We start from the raw sequence: 23,040 nt of genomic DNA, 5'->3' as shown, positions 1-23,040 counted from the left end.
AGGGGAGATAACTGCTTTAAGATTTATCATCATCATCATTGTTTAACGTCCACTTTCCATGCTAGCATGGGTTGGACGGTTCAAATGGGGTCTGGGAAGCCAGAAGGCTGCACCAGGCCCAGTCTGATATGGCAGTGTTTCTACAGCTGGATGCCCTTCCTAACGCCAACCACTCCGTGAGTGTAGTGAGTGCTTTTTACATGCTACCGGCACAGGTGCCAGACGAGGCTGGCAAACTGCCATGATTGGATGGTGCTGAGGTCTTTTTCTAATGAGTGAGAGAACATTTGAAATAATATTTCCACAGAATACCCTTTTTTTTATTTAATGTGTTCTAGTAGTTGTAAATGATGCTATTTCACCATTGTTATGAGCTCCTTAGGACAACATAACTTGGGATCATGAAATTAGTTGGTCTATGCTCATTTAAAACATTTAGGAATTATATGCAGTCAAATTTCTTTTTTTTCAAACTCTCTTAACAGTGAAGGAGTGAAGAGATAGCGGCAGAGAAATGAAAGCCTCAGAGTCATTTAAAAATCTTTCAATAATTCTACTTGTCATTGTGTTACTTAACCTGTTTGTAACTCTTTTATGTGATTAGAGAAACAGAGGGAGAAGGAGAAAAAGAGGAAGGGCAAAAAAAGGGAGAGAGAAGAGTCCATGTCATCATGTAGAAGGAATGTAATTGTAATATTTTCATCTGATTAGTTGAAGGGAAAGAGAGCAGAGAGAAAAAAGAGGATAAGGTGAAGAGTGAAACAGAAAGAGGGAGAGAGAAGCGTCTATGACACGAGGTAGGGGTAACGTAATATTTATTACATGGTCAAAAAAATTAGTTGAAGGCAAGATAAAAATATAATTTTAGCAGAGGGGTGATGTTCTGATGGTGAGGTTAAAGAAAGGCAGAGAGAGGGGAGAGAGATGATGGTGGTGGTGGTGGTGGAGAAGGAGGTGATTGGATAGTAAAAAGTGTATTTCTTTTTAATTGAACTAAGTTTTTTAGATCACCTATCACTAAATGCATGCACATAAGTGCAATTCTGTGAGATATTCATGCTTATTTACATGGCAGATATATGCAATCTACCTAAGAGTTGTATCATATCTACACACTAGCGCAGCTGGGGTGGGGCGCTCTAGCTACACTAGTGTATCATCATTTACCATCTACTTTCCATGCCAGCATGGGTTGGACGATTTGACTGAGGACTGGCAAACCAGATGGCTGCACCAGGCTCCAATCTTGATCTGGCAGAGTTTCTACAGCTAGATGCCCTTCCTAATATCAACCACTCTGAGAGTGTAGTGGGTGCTTTTACGTACCACCGGCACAAGGGCCAGTCAAGCAGTACTGGCAACGGCCACGCTCAAATGGTGTCTTTTACGTGCAAAAAAAAAAATATACAGGATATATTTTTTTTCGCTTATGGAAAAGATGGAAAAATAAGAGTGAATATTTATTTTATGCGTGCTGTGTATTAAGTCTATAAAATTGTGCACAAAGTAGATAAAGTGTACATATAAAGTGCATTAAGTATTCCAATTTCTTTTGCTTTTCAATGAGCAGCAGATGAACAACTCTCTTCCCATACAGACACAACACAGGCTACGCTCTCAGATGTTTTGGATTAATAACCCAATAGGTTTACCATCAATTCCATGAAATATTAATGAGTCCTGCTTGTCTATATAATAATCTGCTTGTTCATTCGCCCATTATACATTAGTTAGTTGTGGAGGTGGAGTGAGAGAGAGAGGACGAGTGAAGAAGAGGGGAAGAAGTTGAAAAAGGTGATAATATTAAAACACTTGGGCCAAATGGCCACATGACCGGCTGAAGGTGGAGGTGAAGAACTAGAGAAAAAGAGGAGAGAGAGAAGTGTTAAGGAGATGCAGTAGGGTGGGGGAAGCAGTACTTATTAACATGGTTAAAAAGTTAGCTGAAGGGAAAGATAGATAGAGAGAGATGGACAGGGGAGAGAGAGAGAGAGAGAGGCAAGTAGCGGTGGTGGTTGTGGTGGTGTGTTGATAGTGAAAAGTTTTTTTTTATTGAACTTTTTTTTTTTATATAGTGACCATCACATACGCAGAAATGCAATTATTTATTTTCTGCTCATTAAAAGAAATTGATATTTGTTTATAAAGGTTAATTTAGCTTAAACTCTGGATTCATGAGAAACACAATTGCAAGCTGCCTGAGAAAGGATGTGCAGATATAGAGCAGGGATCAGAGAGGAACAGCGAGAAGATATAATAAAGCTGATGATAATCCCACAATGAAAATGGGTTTCATGATTTCTTCTTCTGGATTTTCTTTCAACCTATTCAAATGTCAAAAAGAAGCCAACATTTCTTTCTACCTGTGGAGCTGAAGCCATAATGAAGTTAAAAAATGTTGTTTTCCTGGTAATTCTTCAGAATAACAAACCAACAAATAATGGATGCATCGCAACAATTAATAAAACTGAAGGAGAAACTTAATTGCGGAGAGATTAAAATTATTGAAACTGAAGCAACAAGAAAATGGGTCAATCAACAACTTCCTTCTTGGGATTAGTTCTCAAGGCTTCCTTTTGCCATTTGAATAGGTTGAAAGAGAATCCGGAAGAAATTATGAAACTCATTTTCATCATGGATTGTTGTCAGCAGAGAAAAAGTTAAAAGTTTTGGAAGGCGGCGAGCTGGCAGAAACTTTAGCACGCCGGGCGAAATGCGTAGCCGTATTTCATCTGCCATAATGTTCTGAGTTCAAATTCCGCCGAGGTCGACTTTGCATTTCATCCTTTTGGGGTCGATAAATTAAGTACCAGTTATGCACTGGGGTCAATGTAATCGACTTAATCCATTTGCCTGTCCTTGTTTGTCCCCTCTGTGTTTAACCCCTTGAGGATAATATAGAAACAGATAAAGTGAAAAATTTTGGATCAGTTATGGTGTCATTCTAAAATGAAAAACACTGAAATAGCTGCTCTTGCATCCGCCACAGAATCAGAAACTGTTTGCAAGGAATCGACAAACAATAAGAATCTTTAATGTCAATAAGAATACTCTCAGTAGCAGTCATGACTTTGTAATGAAATGTTGAAATTATGGGTGTACACACAAAGCTTGCACATGTCCAGCATAGGAGAAAAAAAAATTTTTTATGGAAAATTAGGGCATTTGGCAAGATTTTGCCGATCTAAAAACAATCGTCATGTCGACAACATAAATGTATCTTCAAGCGAGACTGTATCTGTCGACAGTTTGTTGCTAAACACGAACAACAATTAGAGTGCAGATAACACAGGTCTTTGCAAGTGCTTTATAAATAACAGAAGCATAGATATGAAAGTGGATACAGAGTGTTGTTATCATTTGCTTCACAGTTAAGTATCTCAATCGAATCATGCCACAATAGATTACCCACTTTTGATGGTTCAGATCTAAAGGTTGTTGGACCTATCTGAGTGACATTTAATCTCATCCTCGTTGCCAAGTGTTGTGTTTTACTCTTATAGGACAAATGTTGAATGTTTGTAACTTCAAGAAACACAGCTCACTTTTCAAGAACCCTGCTGTAGTATTTCTAGTAGCGTTCTCCATCTCGTTCATCTCTCATCTTATAATTTCCATGTGGTCGCATGAGACTTCCTTTGAGAGTTCTATATACGTATCAGGATGCCAAATCAGTAACCCAATGCAACAGTAGCAAGCAAGTCATAAACGATGGTAATATGACATAATGGTCAGGTTGCCCGAATAGGTATAATTGTTAGTTTCCCAATCGTTAAAATTACTGCCCATATTTGTATTCTAAACTTTTGTCAAAGAGAAATCTTTCACGAAATACGACTCTTAGAATTCAGGTATGAGCAGTTATAAAAACCTTGACTTTTGGGAAATTAATCAGTGATCATTGGTGGTCACTAGACTCCACGACACTCATACGAGTGTTTGTTGGTTGTCACTCATTTCCACAACACTCACTCCTTTGAGATTTTGGCTATTTTTATGCCATGTCTATTACTTAAATCAACAAGAATTATTTGAATTGTTGAGTAAAACTCTAGTAGTTTAGTATGAAAATTAGCTAGTATAAATTTTATGTCGTAACTCTCTACAGCAAATTTCTTTCATCTTCTGTAATTCTGAAGAAATGGATGGTAAGGCATTGACAGACTCTGTAGATAATTCCAAAATCTGCTAATTTCACTGTTGAAAGTAGAGTTTGAGTGCTATGAGGCAACTTGCCAAAGAAAACTTCTTTAAGATAAGACTCTTCTATCTGTAATAAGTAGTCTTGTAGACAAAGCTGTCACATTTAGTCTCCATTTTCTTCCAAACCTCTCTCTTCACTTAAACCTTCAGCTAGAATCCCAAGTTTTAACCAATTTTTCTCAAAATTCCTTTCAAACAGCCTACAAATCTAGCAACATTATTTTGGTTACTAGAGTTCTAACTGTAACTAAAAAGTAATGCTAGATTTCTAAAGTAGTCTCTGACCTCATCAAATGTTTTTAACAATTACTGATCCTTGAGACATGGAAACATAGAATTAAGGTCTTAGTTCTATGGAAACATAGAACTAAGAATAAAAGTTAACTTCCCTGACCAACTAACTGCCAACTGAGCAATCTCACCATAAAAATATATTCAATGACAAGAGACAATTACAAACAATAATCTCATTTTACCTCCTTCAATCTCTTTCCCTTCTCAACACTACCAGTTAAGATCCACTGCAAAACCTGTGGCCATTGCCAGCACCGCCTCAACTGGCCTCTGTGCCGGTGGCACATAAAAACCACCAACCGATCATGGCTGTTGCCAGCCTCGCCTGGCACATAAAAAGCACCCACTACACTCACAGAGTGGTTGGTGTTAAGAAGGGCATCCAGCTGTAGAAACACTGCCAGATCAGACTGGAGCCTGGTGCAGCCTTCTGGCTTGCCAGACCCTGATTGAACCATCCAACCCATACTAGCATGGAAAGCGGACATTAAACGATGATGTTGATAATAGTAAGCATCTGTAAATGAAGTTCTGCCTAATACTTGATACATCTACCTTAGGTGCATTCTGTTACTTGTTTGTAAACAACTCCTTGCCACCTCTTGCCATACACACACACAGACTGATGACACTATGCTACATTCCACCTTCATCTTCCACACACACACAATTTGTTCATACACATATACAATCAAAGACCTTGAACCATTCTGTTATGGGGATCCACCAGTTTAGACTCAATAGCAAAGCAATACAGGTATTATCATCTCAAGAAAAGAAAACAAACCAACAACACTGCAGTCATCTTGCTGCTAAATTTACATCTTACAATTCTACATTTTATAGCAAACACACATTTTCTATGTTGCCAAGCCTGCAGCACAAAATATTTTTGTGATGCAGGCTTTCTCTTCAAAACTAAAAATTATTTCAAGTCTAAGTAGTTGTTGAAAGTATGAATATACCCTATTCTAGTTTTGGATGAATAAATGAGAGCCTTTAAGCAGAAATTGTATTTGATTCTTATCTTTAGCAAGAATCAAATGTCAATTTACACCCTAGCTAATTTAAGTGGAGAGGGATACATTTGATTATGTAATTCACCAACATCAAAATAAAAATCAAATGGAAATTGTAGTTATGATACCCATGCCAGTGGCACGTGTAAAGCACCATCTGAACTTGGCTGATGCCAGCGCCGCCTGACTGGCGTCCGTGTCGGTGACACGTAAAAAGCACCAACCAATCATGGCCGTTTGTCAGCCTCCAATGGCCCCTGAGCCAGTGGCACGTAAAAAGCACTCATTACACTCACGGAGTAGTTGGCATTAGGAAGAGCATCCAGCTGTAGAAACACTGCCAGATCAGACTGGAGCCTGGCGCAGCCTCCTGGCTTCCCAGACCCCGGTCAAACCGTCCAACCCATGCTAGCATGGAAAACGGACGTTAAACGATGATGATGATGAATTCCTGATAAACAGACATGAAGTTACAGCTGGAACAGTTTTGCTCAAGGATCTGCGCAGTCAGGAATGTCTTGAGGCCAAGAAACAAGAACACTAAAGCATATTTAAATCTAAGATGGTAATTCCATAACACATAAAAAAACTGGTTATGCTTCCAAAAAGTTATTCACAAACACCAACTGATCAGTTGCAACCTTCCAATCTTTCCCACTTAATATAAAGATCTTCATTCCTTTAAAAATGTTGAATATATACATCCAAACCCTATCTAAACCCACCCAATTCAACTGTAAAGATTCTGCATGTCTCATACAATTCTAACTTTTTCAGAACTCATTTACTCAATTCTTTTCTTCCTTTGCTTTCCCTCCAGCCCGACTAATTACCAAAAAAAAATCTAACCAAATATTAATCATAGTAAACCTATCTCCCCTCTATGAAAGGTTGAATAGGTAACAACTACAGCCGTTCTTCTTCTCAAAAGGAAACAGAAAGTAATGTGAATAAATACAAAAGGAATAAAGTGTTGTAAAATTTTGGCAAGAATCAGTTAGCAATTTTGAATATTTGGTGAAAAGCGAAAGTAGAAGAGAAAAATACTTACATCTGGATCAAAATCTCCATTAAGCTCCTCAACTTCATCTGCACTAAGTGTCTTGAGAAGTTCATCTAACCGATCCCAGTCAAAGTCTTCATCCTTGTCATCCTTTGAAGCAAGAGAATTATACATGTCGGCTGCTTTTGTTGCTGCAACCTGAAACAGAAAAGCAATAATAATGACAACAACAATCGTAATAATGCTTTCTACTCTAGGCACAAGGCCTGACATTTTAGGTGAGGAGTACAGTCAATTACATCAATGCCAGTACTCAACTGGTACTTATTTTATCAACTCCAAAGGGATGAAAGGCAAAGTCAATCCCAGTGGCATTTTAACTTAGAACATAAAGACAGACAAAGGTTTGGTCTGGCATGCTGATGATTCTGCCAGCTCACTATAATAATAATAATAATAATTACAATAATAATAACAATAACAATAACAATAATAATAACAACAATAAAAAAATAATAATAATAATAATATATTGGTGAAGCGAGGATAGCATTAATGATTGTAGAAGACAGAAAGAAGAAGCAGCGTAAGATTATTGACTTTGCAATCACTTTCAAGAGCAGCATGAATATCAAGGAAACTGAGAAAAGTAGGACCCAACCAGAAGGATGAAAATTAGAACCTTGCCAGAAGGATAGAACAGAACACAAGGATGAAGATGGTTCCTGTGGTAATTGATGCACTTGGCACAATGCCCAAATTATAATGTGAGGTTGAAAGATACTGGAAGTACGACACACAATATCAACTTGCAGGAAAGTGCTACTCTACATTATGGTTCTTGACATTTGAGGAGGCTTTTATCACCAAACCTCATAATATCTCTGCTATGTAAATTAGCATACTTAATAATAATTTCTTTTATTTGTCATAGGTTTAATGGTTTTTAATGTCATAAAAATCATAGGGGACATTACAAAGGCAAGTTACATAAAGTATGGGAGTTTATGTAGAAACTGAATTACAAAAACACTGAATGAAATAAAAACTATATTTGGTATACTTTAGTATATCATACATGTTTTAAAGACAATATCATCCTTTTGATACAGGAGGACATCCATCCATCCATCTAGGGCCAATCAAAGAACCCCATAAATCTAGAATTACTTTGACCATCAAGAGTAAGTGCTCTCTTCCAACTATATAGTTCTCTGACCTAAAGGGACAAGCTGAGGGTAGACCCATTCATGCTTCCCTTTTTCACCACTGCCATACTCCTCTCAGTCTCATCTTCCTTTCCAAGTGGAGCTTGAAAAAGTCGATAAATGCTTGGCTGAAGAGGAAACTTATTACTCTTCAGTCCTTTTGACCTTATCCATCACACAACTCTTTTGCCACAGTCCCCAGATACAGGAGAACTGCTTGCTCTTCCTAAATTAAAAGAATGCAGCAAGCTCATCTTTACTTGGCTAACAGCCACATCTGTTTTATGACAGCAGCCATTCAACGCTTGTGTTCAGTCGTAGTTATAAAATAGAGGTTTTAATTTCAGATAAGTTGACATTAGATATGAATTCAGTAAGGATTAATAGCTTTCATTCATCTTAACTCATGATGGCTTTTAAAAGTTAAGCCTACTGAATGTATGATTTGAGATAATTTCTATAATATCTAAGCTGAATCTATCAAAAGGCATAAAGGAACCAACAGATAAAAATATTAAACAAAGGTATTTTGTCTCTAAAACAAATCACGGGGATGATATTCAAGCAGATGACGTTTCAAGTATATTATTGCCAAAGATAAATATTAAAAGATTTCTTATATATTGTATTCTTCAAAAGTCATGTTTCGCGAATATCTAAATTTAAGACATTACATATAAAAACTAAAGACTGGAAAAATTTGGTATATTTTAACTTCCATGTTACAAGTATTTCATTCTAGGATAGGAGTTACAAAGTTATACATGTGGAAAAAAATGTATGGAATTTCCTATCTGTAGTTCATGAGATGAAGGAACATGAAATCCAAAATATATCAAATTTTTCCAGTTTTCTGTTTTGATATGTAATTACCCTGCAAACATAATTTGCTAGACATTTCAGCTGCTATATATTTCTTCAAAATAGAACATATACATTATTCTTGTTAAGGAATAATAAATCTATACTCTACAAAAGTATGGAGCAACTCTTTACATACATTAATTTACTCTTTATTATAATTGAACATAAAAGCAAACACACACACACACACACACATATATATATATATATTATATATATATATATAATTTAAATATAAATGAATATTTTCAAAGAGGAAGAATTTACGGATTTTTTCTCTTACGAGGTTTTTCACGCTGACTACTGATAATTTCTTTTAAAGATTTTATCCTCAATTGTTAATATATATATATATATATATATACATACATATATATATATATATATATATATATATATATATACACACACATGCACACAGTGCTTCTTTCAATTTCCATCTATCAAATCCACTCATGAAGTTTAGGTCAGCCCAAGGCTATATAGTAGAAGACACTTGCCTGCAATGCCACCTAATGGGATTGAGCCTGCAACCATTCGATCAAGAAGTAAACTTCTTACCACACAGCCATGCTTGCACCTCTACACAATGCTTATATATATGTACACTAGCTTCAAGGCATTATATGTTTTTGTATTGCACTTACAAAACATGGCACATCAGTCTGTTTGCCTGTAAGCCTTGGCTGGAAATAGGTGCCACACCCACTTCACAGTTCAGTAGGAGGAAAAGCTATCATGTTAAAAATAATTATCTCCAAAAATTCTTGATTTACTCTAGCATAAAGCATGTAACAGTAAGAGAAAAACAATTCAGTGTAACTTAGGATCGTTTTTTAAATCAACCATTTTAATTACTTACTTCCCTGTGGCAGTATTGCTTTGCATTCGTAACAAGATACTACAGCAAGTACTCTACAAGTAGACCATTGCCTATCTTATCTACTCAAGTAATGTTATGTATTTTTAGCAGTGGTAATTGGAGATGGTAGAGTAACATCCCTTGCTAGGCCTTTGTAATATTAGTGATTGGGCTTGTATTTATTATTTTCAAGTTAGCCATATTAACTACTCAACTGTTATTTCATTATAAAACACAAACATAAACAAACTACTCACTAAAAAACAAATTGTTTTGACTATATGAATTCTATTGACTATGGGCAGAGGCACTGCAAATTTCTCTGTGTCTCCAACTGTAGTCTTGAGTTGACTAATTCCTTCTGAGTGGAAGTTGCTAGATAGAAACTGTGTGGAAGCCTATTGCATAAATGTGTGTGTGTACTCTTTATGTTAAAATCATATTTGACAAACTAAACACTAGAGTGAAGTAAGTACTAGGGGGTGATATGACCAAAAACAAACAAAAAAAGAAAAAAAGATCTTTGAGGGCAAGTACTCCAGCATAGCCTCAGCCAAATTATGAAAATCAGTAAAAGAAATAAAAGACTATAAAACAAATGGATTTCACTAATTAAATGTTAAGATGGTAACAACAAAATTATAAATATAAATAAAAAATAAAATAATCATAAGAACAAAATATTAGAAACACTAACAAGACTTGTTGCACCAGTGACTTATTTACTCAAAAGAAATAACTGGAACTCTATAACTGTTCTACAAACAGATGGCAAGAATATATCAAGGTAACAAACAAAAATATGCTATTGAAATAAAATGTATAAAGGTTACAGTATAACCATAATATCAAAGTGATCTATATTAATAATGATAGCTATTAAAAAACCTTTTAGAAAATATTTCTTCACTAAAATGTTAATATTTAATTATATTCAACCTTCTTTAAAGATCACAATGTTTTACATTATGATCAACTGATAACTTATAAAGAACAGCAAATATATTGAGAGGAACAACATTAATATGTACTTTATTTGTAGATCATATATACTTTATGAAATACTCTTTTCTATTCTGTGGCACTGACATATACCAGTATAAAATAGAATGAAAGACCCCCCTGTTAAAACCTCAACACGTTACATATATAAGAAAACATTCAAGCCAGTTTTTTTTTATTATTAACTTCAGTTTTCAATTAAATATAAAAAAAACAAAGAAAAATATCAATTTATACTTTTTTCAAAGAATACTGAAAATTGCCTTGTTGAAAAAAGTTTATAAAGTTGGTCTGTAGTGAGTATGAGTTAATCTAATGTTTCTCAAAAGGGAAGGCCTTCAATTCACAACAGGATTGTAAAAATTGATCAGAGCTGGAGAAATAACCATGTTTAATAATTGTAAGATGGTTTAAAAGTCTTTAAACTTGTTCAACATCAAGATGAAATGAGAAGAATTACACGATAAAAACTCTATGCTCTTAGCTCATTAATAAAAAAGAGAAGGGAATAAAAATTTCAGTAAAGTTTGTTTTGAGGGGACAAGGAAAGAGGCTGGTATTTGTTAGTTTTGAGTGCTGTTAAGTTGGTTTATGAATGCAGAAGAGCAGATGTTTAACAAAATACAGGCTTACTCAAATGGATATTGAATGTTATGATATGAAGTAAATAGTAGAATAATAAAATCAATATGTTTAGAGTTAGATGTCTGGATTCTTGTTTAAGTATCATAATATCTAGTGACTGCATTACATTCCACAGAAACTTAATCAATATTAATCAATGAAAACAGAAGTCATTTAACTGAATTCACGGAAATATATGAAACTTAGTTAAATAAAAATAAAATCTTTTAATGTAAACAAAAAGGTACAGTTTATGTGCAAAGGCATTGTAGTGTGTGTGTGTGTGCACATTTGTATATAAATTTGTAAAGAGGAAATAACAATCAATTTAGTAGCAATACAAGATTATCTATACTATTAATGGGAGTTTCTCTAGATATTCCTTAATAAATTAGGTTTCATTACATTATAGTGCATATCGATAAGAATGTAGAAATTCATGGCTATCTGTTGAATTTGAAGCAGATATGTAAAAACTAAATGAATTATATGTAACAAGAATTACAGTTGGCTAAGTTGGTAGTTTGGGGGAATAACTAGATATCAGATGAGATATGTGTTTTGATATTATGACACTGGTACAGTGTTATGTCCATACCCATGATGACAAACTTCGAATAGTCTAGTTCACTTAGCCATAAATAGATACAACAGGTGAGTAGAGCTCACTACTAGAGTACACAATGAAGCACTCAAACCCCGATGAGTTGTTAGTTTGTAAACGCTCAGTTCAATTACTATATAGCTGCAGAGAGAAGCTTTACAAAGCTGACTTTCCTTACATACAATACAATTTTTATTTCCAGTTTTTTTTTTATGAATATTAAAAACAAAAATTCCCACAGCTGTTACTGATTTTGTGAGTTCTGTCTAAAGTCAGTTTCAGTGAATTAGTTATTTTATTATTTCGATATAAATGTAGCATTATAATAGCATTCTCATTCAACACTGGTTGAAGTTACATGAATAGCAATATACAGGGTGGAGTCTGGTAAATGTTTAGAAAGTAGGCACAGCATTGTAATGTATTTATAAGTATATAAATTCAATGAGAAAAATTTATTGGCAAGTGAAAAATCTATAATGAATGTGGCTTTCTTTTCTATTTTCATATCTCCAGTCGAGAAAGAAATTCATTTACAGGTAAAAAATTAACCTGTAATGTGATGTAAATGTGTAACGAAAAAGCTGAAATACTTTTATTAGATATAAAACTTAGTCATACACACAACTTCAATAGCAGAAATAAACTTCCCTCATAGATTAGATCTGTTCAGTGCATTCCAGATATGTTAACTGAAACCATTAATTGACTGTATAAACACTGATGGCATAACTTTTAAATTAGTTTGATTAAAGTGTTATCGTTAAAAGAATCAACATTTCAGTAGTTATGCTAGACAGGTCAATATTGTAATTTCTACTTTGTAACATATTCTCAGCTTAATTGGGTTAGTGTTTTAATTATCCCTTTACAGTTATACAAAGATTACTATATAGAAATAGATATTGAGTTCTTAATCCATTTCCCCTTTGTTTAACAAATACAAACAATGCAGCATTTTTAAAAATAAATTTAAGAAGAATATGAGAATTACTATAGACATTTTTGATGCGATCTAAAATCCCATCAGAAGGTAAGAACAAGTAAGTAGTAAACGCAGGTAATTTGAAACTTGTTCTGCACAGAGAAAGTGAATACCTTCCACAGATTTATTTATATATGAGTAATAATAAATAAGAACATTTAAAAAAAACTAAATTACTAAAAATCCAAATCACAAAATAAAAATATATCTCATATACCAAAAGTTTGGGTATAGTTAGTGAAGAATATTATAAGTAATAAGAGAGATTCCAACATACCATGGTTACAGATTCCTATCCCCTTTTCAGTAATGCAAGGTGCTATCACTTGATACAATTCAAAAGGAGTTATTTTTAGATGTGTGGTGCTGACAATACGGAGCTTATTCCAAACTGTATTTACTGAGTTGAGGAGGTTAAATATTCAGAAACTGGCTATCCAAAACTGTAGTGTTACAAAGTAGGCTGAGAAATGTTGAAAAGATAGTTCTGGGAGTTATTTCAGATAATTAGTCAAAGCAATTTAAACGAGTGATATTCTAGCTTGTTATCCGTTTGGTCTTTTAACAGTGGAACAACTTCATAAAGCAGACAAAAAAAAGCTGGACCAACTTTTCACTGAAAATATCACTGACAATGACACAACAGCCTGGATAGCCAGCTTCTGAATTTGGCTGGAGTTGACTTTGCAGTTGAGGAAGAATGGCTTCCAAACTTTCAACATATAACGAAAAAGAGGGAGAGGGGAAAGGTAAGAAGTAGGAGGAGAAGCGATAAAGAACAGGTGAAGTGAAAGACTGAGGTAGTCAGTCGCTCACTGCAACTACGTATCTCTTCACAGGCAATGCATGATAAGAGCAGAAGATATAAATACATACAGTACTGAAATCTATTTCAGTAAGAGAGCTGTTTACTAAGCATCTCTACAAATATTGAGATATAAAGTAGAGATGAAACTGTATCCCAAGAAAGATATACATTTAGAAATATATAGGAATAACTTCTGCTCTATTTTCCATTCATTACTTTCTATTCCCAATTCTATACTTCACCCCCCACCCAACACACACATAATTCAATTAAATTTAATTGAAAGGAACAGAATTTATTGTTAACAGTTATAAAGGAATTTTAATTAAAAACAAAAAGTCAATAAGTCTCTCTCTTGAACTGTACAGAACTTTTATGTGTGCTTGTTTTATAAAAGACTTGCTTGTATATTACTAATTTGCATTACTTAATATTAACCATAAATGATGTAGAGGCAAGAAGAACGACATTACTGGCAACCCCTCTTTTGATAAACTTATGAATCAGCATCATCATCATCTTTGAACGTGCGTTTTCCATGCTAGCATGGGTTGGACGGTTCGACCCGGGGTCTGGGAAGCCAGGAGGCTGCACCAGGCTCCAGTCTGATCTGGCAGTGTTTCTATAGCTGGATGCCTTTCCTAATGCCAACCACTCTGTGAGTGTAGTGGGTGCTTTTTACATTCCAGGTGAGGCTGGTAATGGCCACAAACGGTTGGTGCTTTTTACGTGCCACCGACACGGAAGCCAGTCAAGGTGGTGCTGGCATCGGCCACATACAGATGGTGCTTTTTAGGTGCCAGGGTAGGCTGGCAATAGCCACAATCGGTTGGTGCTGTTTATGTGCCACCGGCACGGAAGCCAGTCAAGGTGGTGCTGGCATTGGCTGCATACAGATGGTGCTTTTTACGTGCAACCGGCACAGGATGAATAAAAATATATTCAGTTAAGTGCCATTGTTTAAAGTCAAAGATGAAAAGACTAACAGTAGAATCATGAAGACATGAAATTAAAGTTCCACTTATATCATGAAAGAATCGGTTTGATTTCATTGACTCTAGTGGTCACAAAATAAAACCCAATGAACAATAAATATTTGGAAACATAAATGCTTAGAGATCAACTCAGAATGTAGGGCAATGAATGGCAGATATAAACTGACAGATTAAATGCCTGGTGGTATTTAGTTACAGCCTAACTTAAAACCCTATGAGAAATTACTTCATTTTTCAACCCTCGAGAATTAATATAACAATTATCAATCAAATACTGGGGCTTCATCAAACCAGTTATATTTCATACCAAAATTTATGGCTTTGTGTTAGGTTTATATTTTGGAGTGAAGTAAATGGGAAACCATGAAACTATACCATTTGTTAGAAAATGGTATTAAGCTAAGTGTGTGATGAAGATGAAGAAATTACACACACACACACACACATATATATATATATATTATACACATTCAAACTCTCACTAATAACAGAATTTCAAACACTATCTTCTGATTAATATTTCTAGCAGAAAGACTGCCATCCAGGTGGTTTTCTGTGAGCTCCTTGATAATATTTTCAGATTTGATTCCCAATTCTAATAATTTTTATATTTTACGTCTGATTATTTCTTTGTATAATAGTGCTCACATGCTTAATAAATACTGCTTTCATTACTTTATCACAGTCATAATCTCTCTCTTTTAAACAATCACTGTAGTCCAACAACAGAGGGAGAAGCAATTTGTCAAGTTTTACCTTCCCCTCAAAGCAACATAGAGATTACAATTCAGCAGCCCTTCTGTAAGCTTTGCAGTGTGTGTGTAAGAGAGAGAGAGGGGGGGGGGAGAACATTGCAAACAATGAATGAAATAAATATGAAATGAAAAAAATCATATAAATAAAAGGGCATTACTACAGATGCATATACCCCTGATTTTTTTGCTTCATGACATCCAGAAATATGGATAACTTTTAACAAAATTTTCTTTAAATACCACTTAGATGTTGTGGTTTCAGAGTATATAGGGATTTATGAGAAAGAATTTTTCCGAGAGGGTGGAGAGAGGAGTTTTAGAAAATTCACATGATCTGACTTTTTCCTCCTCATAACTTTCGGGAAGATGGGTATCTTTTGATGAAAGGTGAAACAAATCCCTTTCAAACAGCATTGACTATGATTATAAACAAATTTGAAGGGAAAATTTGTTCAAGGATTTTCCTCATTTATTTTGAAACCACATTCTTCGAAATGACTGCATGTTTTGTAAAACTCTTTTTTTTTACACCCCCTCCATCATCCCACTCTGGATATATTTTGACCAATGTTTTTTTGCACTTCAAAACTATGGGAAGGGCATTTTTGGTAAATTTTTTCTTTTAAATTGTTAATATTTTCAGAGGGAAAAGTGATTTAAGGGGAATTTGACTTGTTTCTAAGATATCCAAAGACAACATTCCTTGTTTCTTTACCATTCTCGCATGTATTAATGTTTTTTTTTTAATATGTTTTCCCCATTTATATGCTATAAAAAAGAAAATTTGAGAAATTATGAAATTTTTGCAACCCCACTCCCTGTCCCCAATTGTTACTGTTTAGAAATTAAAATATTGGAGAACCTGAGAAGGTCATTGCTGGCATTTATCCACAGTGATTTTAAAAAATTGTAGAGATGTACTTGCATAGCAAGTGACATGATCGGAGATCATGTGCTGAAACAAAAACAATTGTAGCATAGGTGTTTGTAAGCCATTCAAGAACACACAGAAACTATTAGTTTCATGGCATTACTTAAATACAGAGGTCCCGATGCATCTACGTAATGATATGAAGGGGAGGGTTAATTTTAGGGTTAGCTTTTAGGGTTAAGGTTAGGGCTAGTTTTAGGGTTAGGGTGTCATTACATGTCCACACAATGTACATTTAAAATGTTTTGTATGTAAAACCTGTATTTAAGTAGTACTAGTTTCACTTCAACATTAAAATTTCGTTTGTGTGCTTTGAAACTGCGACCTGTTCACTGACAAAACCTCGCTAAAGTACTGCAGCACCAAGTTTTGTCAGTGAACAGCAAATCCACACATGCCATTCATCTGTGTGCACGTGTATATATGTGTGCGTGAGTGTGTCACTGTTGAAGTCAGTTGTGCAACTTGTCTGTGTATATATTGGCTTAGTGGTACAGTGAATAAGATGCAAGTTTCGAGTGTACTTGTCGCTAACTTTTTTGTCTCCTCGTCTTCTAATAGTAATTACCCAACTTTCTAGACTCTTCTCACAGCTATCCTGCATCCAAAAATTATAAGGGTATTTAAAAAATTTTCATTCAAAAAAATATAAATTACATATACATTAATAGAATAATAAATAAAAGTCTAGTGATATTAGATCTGATTTTTTTCAAATGATGAAAGTGAATTTCAGAATAGACTCTTTTTTATATTTCATTCATAAAATTTATTCATGAGCCAGAATTCTAGCTATGTAATTATTTCTTATTCAACTAAGAGTTAATATACCAATCTTCCCCAGTCACTTAATACACAATATATACAACTTATCATTAATATCCTTGAAAGAGGACACACTATCTTTGAACTTCTATAGATTGACAGCAGAAAAGAAGATTACTGGTTAACAAGTGTGAAGACAAAATAGCCTTGCTGCAGATATAATGTACACATGGTTTTTGTAAGTATTTACAGAGAAGCAAAGCAATGGTGATGAAGTGGGTCGAGAGATACAAACAAACGCTTTATGTAGAAACTAAATATAATGTATGTATTATGTGGGGCAACATCTATTTTAATACTTAGAGAAAAGAACAACTGAGTTCCTGAGTGAACCTAAGATTAATGAGTTTCTATGAGAAAAGGTTCTCTAAGCAAATAGAATATTACTTAAATTTTCTTCCATAGAGTGAAGAGGGTAGGTCCTAATAAGAATGGCAGTTAGTATGTACTTTTCCAAATGTAAAAATAAAGCATAAGTGATCAAAGTTGCAATTTTCATAAGGTCAGAAAGCAAGAGTCGAAATGTTTTTGGCTCTAAAATGAAAGAAGATCTCTTCCAATAAGCTTAGCAATGTTGGGCATGCGTCTGATAGAGAGCTATAGCAGGAAAGAGGAGAGAGAGAGAAGAAATTCTATCTGAAGATTGCCATTGACTGATGCTTGTATGTAACAACATATAGCAATATATTATATTAGAAAATAATAATTTCTTACAGATTTTATAGAAAAGGGTGGAAAGAAGTTGTGATGCTCAGTTTTCTTAAAAACATTGCTAACATAAACAAAAGGTTAAACCAATCCACTGGGAACTTACCACATCATAGTGACCATCCCATTATGAAGAATTTTAAAAATTCATTACTAAGGAAGATGTTTAAATGAAAACAAATACAAAAAAAAAATTGAATTTCGCATTTTGAAATCACTTAAACTAGCAGCCTGACTATTTTTTTTAAATCATAATAAATTTCCTTCTACTTGTTTGTAAAAATATTTGAAGTTTACTTAATGAAAAATATATAATCTCTTTCTTAGGTTTAAGGTATTACCAAAGTGATAATCCTTGTTTAAAATTACTGGCTTTCTCAACCTCACAGACAGCTTATCACCAGAATTGATTCAATATAATAAGTGACAAATCATGCATCTACAACAGTGCCAATTTACTTAAAAACCTCATTAAAAAAACACTTAGTGGTCACTGCCTAGATTCAGCTGGACATCAAAGGAATTGCCTATCTCTATGCTACTCTTAGCATTCACAGCAAATATAAAGGATTATTAGAATTACTGTAAAGACCCATTTAAATTGTGGACCTGTGTAATTTACACAGGTGATTTTCAAGATAAAAATTGTTAAAAAAAAGGCTTCTACTCATGTAAAATTCGCATCCAAAAGTTTTCAGAATTGCTGATATGGCCAGGGAAAAAAGGTTTTCAATTTAGTTGTATTTAGCATATTTTCACTTATTTATGATTAGATTTCATTAAATTTTCATTAAATAAAAGTAATTTCAGTTTAACATGTATCACATTAAAAGTTTTTAAATTACAAAGTGTTTGTGTTGTCTATATAAATAAAATCGACTGTGTTTAAGTGTTTGTGCATGCATGTAACTGTATGAGATTGTGTGTGTTTGTATGTGTACGTAACTGTATGAGACTGTGTGTTTGTGTGTCTCTGCATAACTGGAAATAACTGAAACATTATTTTACAAATTGTGAGCATGAGATAATGAAGTGAATTGTTGTATAGAGTGCTCAGGTGCACTACAGCTAAGGAAAAAAAAGCCATCAGGTGAAATGTTTGCAGATTTCAGGAAGCATGGAAGTTTTGAAGGATGTAGTGTCTCAACAGCTAACAACTGATGCAGGTAGTTTATTCCATGTTTCAGCAATTCTGAGCGTGAAAAAATTTTTCTGAAAGTCATGGGTGCCGTGTTGATTTTTGATTTTATAAGCGTGTCTGCGAGTGTTTGTCATATGGAATTCAAAAAGGTGCCTAAGGCTGTTGTTGGAAAGATGGTGGATAATCTTGTTTATAATAAACTTTATTTTACATTCCTTGCCCACAAGAAATTATGTCCAATCTTTAGCATACTGCTTGCTATATGTCTTCTCCAAACCACGATCACAGGAAAAGTTGTTGATAAGAATTATCGACAAAACAAAGCTGATGAATACACACAGGTGTTGCAAATTTAGTTTAATTACCAATAAACACCAGCTTGGATGACACTTTACTCAACCGAGTAAAGTATGTAAAATATGGCTTGGACTGTGATTACCAGCATGTATGTCAGACCTCAAAAAAGTAGTTAAACATTTAATGGTTTTAGTAAATTTATACAGAAAAAGTAAGCATTATACCGTCCAGCATAAATAAAAGTCAACTTCATAATATTTAAGTCCATTAAATGAGTTAACTTCGTGTACAAATAGTAGTGTGGTGTTATGTATAACCTGGGCAAGGTGTTAAACCATCTTTACTGTTTGTTCTCTTCTGGTATCAGAAAAAGTGAGAGAGAGATTTCAACTTGGTGGATCACCAAATTAATTAGAAATTGATAAGCTGTTTAATTATTCTTGCTGTTGTTTAGCCTCTTCACCAGCTTGATTCTTTGTATGTTCAGGAGTAAATTCTCTAAAACATTCTTTTTTTTTTTTTTTAAAGATAGCAGGATGTGATTCTGAGGGAGGTTTGGATGCTATTTCTAGCATCAAGGCTTTTCTTGATGTCTTGAGCAATTTGATGGGATACAATGCTATGACTGAACAAACAGATCTATATATCATTATGTAGTGACATATTTAAGGCAATGAGCCGGTGGCACATCGGGCAAAACATTTAGTGGCATTTTGTCTTTCCTTGTGCTCTGAGTTCAAATTCCACCAAAGTCGACCTTGCCTTATTTCATCAACCCTTTCAGGATTGATGAAATAAGTACCAGCTGAGTACTGGGGTCAATGCAACTGACTACCCCCCCCCATCCCCAACACAAATTTCAGACCCTTGTACCATTAGGAGAAAGGACTATGTAGTGGCATTTCTGAAAATAGGTGGTTGACAAAAATGATAGACAGACACATCAAATGTTTTACAATTTTTCTCTCTCTCTCTCTCTCTCTCTGCCTTCTTTACTTTTCCTCATAAAACAAGCTTCATTAATATACTGAATTTGATTAAAATCCTTGTATTCTGTCTTCTTGAAAAATTGATCTTAATGTTTCATCAATAGCAATATACTGTCTCATGCTATTTACTCTTAGCAGGCTTATGATTCATTTCAGAATATTATATTATAGGATAACAGAGCAGTAAATGATTGTTGGAGTTGAACAATAGGAAAATCCCTGACATTTCTTGATCAGTTGCTTGAAATACGAGGTCTAATCAATAAGTAACCAGACTGTTGCTATAGCAACGAAGCTAAAGCATGCAGAGTGAAGTCGTTTGGCACAGACTGACTTTGACCTCTGCTGTGCATGTGCACTAAGTTTTAACACCCAAGCTCACTTCCACAGTGCTTCAAAGTAACGTGTGGTCATTGCACTGACTAAGACAGAGCAAGTTGTCATGGTGACACCTGCTCAGAAGCCAATGCAAAGTTGCAGAAAGTGTATGGAGAGGAGTGTATGAGCTGCACACAAGCATATGAGTGATTTAGACATTTCCAAGATGGTTGCAAAAATGTCGATATTGACAAATATTCTGGGAGACACACAACCAGCAGAACTTTAAAAAAACCCATCACAGATGTGCATGCAGCTGTGAGGGGAAACCGTCAAATCACCATCTGTGAGTTATCAGAGGATGTGCAGATTAGCTATGGTTCAGTTCAGTTCATTATCACTGGAGACTTGGGTATGAGATGCGTGTCTGCCAAGTTTGAGCCAAAACCTGCTTTCAGCTGACCAAAAAGACACTCGGGTTTCAGTTGAACAAAATCTTTATTGTGTCAAGAACAGTGAGAACTTTTTGAAAATTTTTTGTCAGCTTCTAAGCAGGTATCACCAAGCTTTTGTCAAAATTTGATGCAGATTCACTGCTCAACTTTCTATGCCATGGTCAACGCGATGAACACACACTACACACGTTACTTCCAAGCACTTCTGTAAACAGCAGAAGTGAGCTAGAATGTTAAGAAGTGTGCATGTGCAGCAGAGTTCAAGGTCAATCTGTAGCAAGTGATTTCACTCTGCATGCTTTAGCAACAGTTCGGATACTTAGTGAGTAGACCATGTAGTCATTGTTTATCACGAAAGTGTCAAGCTCATCTTCATCTCTGACATTAGCATACATCTTCCTAACATTACAGAAAGGAAGTTGTCTTTGTCGATTTTATCATTAGATCATTCATTAGATATATAATACCTGTCATATTGAAGATATTTGTAGCATAAACTGCTTTCTATTGGGAAAACACTTCTTGTATTTACGGAGATGTACTTGCATAGCGAGTGACTTGATCTGAGATCGTGTGCTGGAACGAAAACAATTGCAGCACGGAAGGTGTTTATAAGCCATTTAAGAAACACACAAAAACCGTTAGATTCACTTCAACTTTGAGACCGCGACCTGTTCACTGACAAAACTTCATGCTGTTTTGTCAGTGAACAGGTCGCGGTCTCAAAGCGACGAAAATATTTTGACAAATTAAATTTAAATGTTGAAGTGAATCTAACGGTTTTTGTGTGTTTCTTAAATGGCTTATAAACACCTTCCGTGCAGCAATTGACTTCTTGTATTCAATCATTTTTAATTTGTCTGATCCAATTTTGTGATAATCTTCCTTCCATTTTTTTTATTTTTTCACTTTTTCCTTCAATCACCATTTGCAGAAGAATCAATACCTTTTCTTAATTTTACTAAGTTTGTGTATAAATAACATGTTGTGTCCTATTAATTATACAATGTACAATAAAAAAGAATCTTTACAACATGTAGATTATAATAAAGATTACAAATGACAGCTCAACAGCCAGCAGTGAAATATTGGGCCATAATACATAGAAATTGTTCATTGGTATCAAGACTAATGGCTACAGTTAGAGAGTAGGAAGAGTTTGAAAACAAAGGCATAAGTAAGAACCATTGCCACATGGCAGTGGAATGAGAAGGTGAGGAGTAACAGGTGGAATATGGTGCATTGGTTGGGAAATGTATGTGACAAAAAAAGCTAAATAAAACTGAGTTGAGAAAATGACAGGCTGTGAAGACACCAATAGATGCAGTGGGGGAAAACTACACAAGTTTTTTCTTCATCTTAATGTGATGCCAATGGGTAATGCATACTGATGAAGAACTGTGACTAGAAACATTTAAAGGCAAATGTGAGAAGTAAGCCAAATTAAGCAGACACAGAAAGATACACACCATCATTAGTGATGACGATGACGGTTCCATTTTAAGCATAACAAAATCTTGGTCCCAGGGTTTAACAAGTCTGCTTGTTGAATATCCTTAAAAGTTTTTTTCCACTTAATTTCATGCAGTGAAACCAAATAATATTCTTTGTCTAACAATACAACATAATTCCTGTAGTAAAGATTAAACTTAAAACATTTAATGTGAGAGCCATTTTATGCAAAGAAATGTACCCATATGGGCATCACAGCTTATAATATCAAAAATTAAAAAAACCAAAAACAACAGTCTATAGAAAGACAATGACCTTTACAGTATAAAGCAGCAATTGTTTACAAGTTATTTGATAAGCATACACACATAAATATATAATTATACATAAAGCAATTAAAAACATGGGAACCAGGAAAGCCCCTGGTCCATTCGGAATCACAGCTGAGATGCTCAAAATATCTGGTAAGGTAGGATATGGGATAGTCAGCTGCATAGTTAATAAGGTCATTCAGAAAGGTGCATTACCCAGTAACTGGGGTACTCTCATAAGTGTTAGCTGCAAGAAGTGTAAGGGTAATGCAAAACTAATAGAGATGAAAATTACAGAAGAAGCCCAATTAATTAAGAGCAGAATTAAGTTAGATGAAATGCAGTTCAGCTTTGTCTGAGGAAGAAGCACTACTGATACTATTTCCA

At 34.6% G+C, this 23,040-nt stretch overlaps 1 protein-coding gene across 2 annotated transcripts in view; it reads right to left on the bottom strand.

The window, feature by feature from the left end:
* Positions 1-23,040, bottom strand: part of LOC115219766 (tropomodulin-2) — a 59,924-nt gene that overhangs the window by 15,491 nt on the left and 21,393 nt on the right. Inside the window, exons 1-2 of one of the 2 annotated variants that reach the window (XM_029790015.2) lie at positions 12,946-13,441; positions 6,568-6,717 (exon numbers count right to left, since the gene is read on the bottom strand). In XM_029790015.2, coding sequence (XP_029645875.1) covers positions 6,568-6,717; positions 12,946-12,948 — 153 coding nt within the window. In that variant the 5' untranslated portion in view covers positions 12,949-13,441. Of the gene's footprint in view, positions 1-6,567; positions 6,718-12,945; positions 13,442-23,040 lie in introns of those variants that run through there. The other variant, XM_029790016.2, reaches the window with a different exon arrangement.

This window comes from Octopus sinensis, linkage group LG15 (assembly GCF_006345805.1).
Source record: "Octopus sinensis linkage group LG15, ASM634580v1, whole genome shotgun sequence".
Lineage (NCBI taxonomy): Eukaryota > Metazoa > Mollusca > Cephalopoda > Octopoda > Octopodidae > Octopus > Octopus sinensis.
This window is presented reverse-complemented; position numbering and strand designations above follow the sequence as displayed.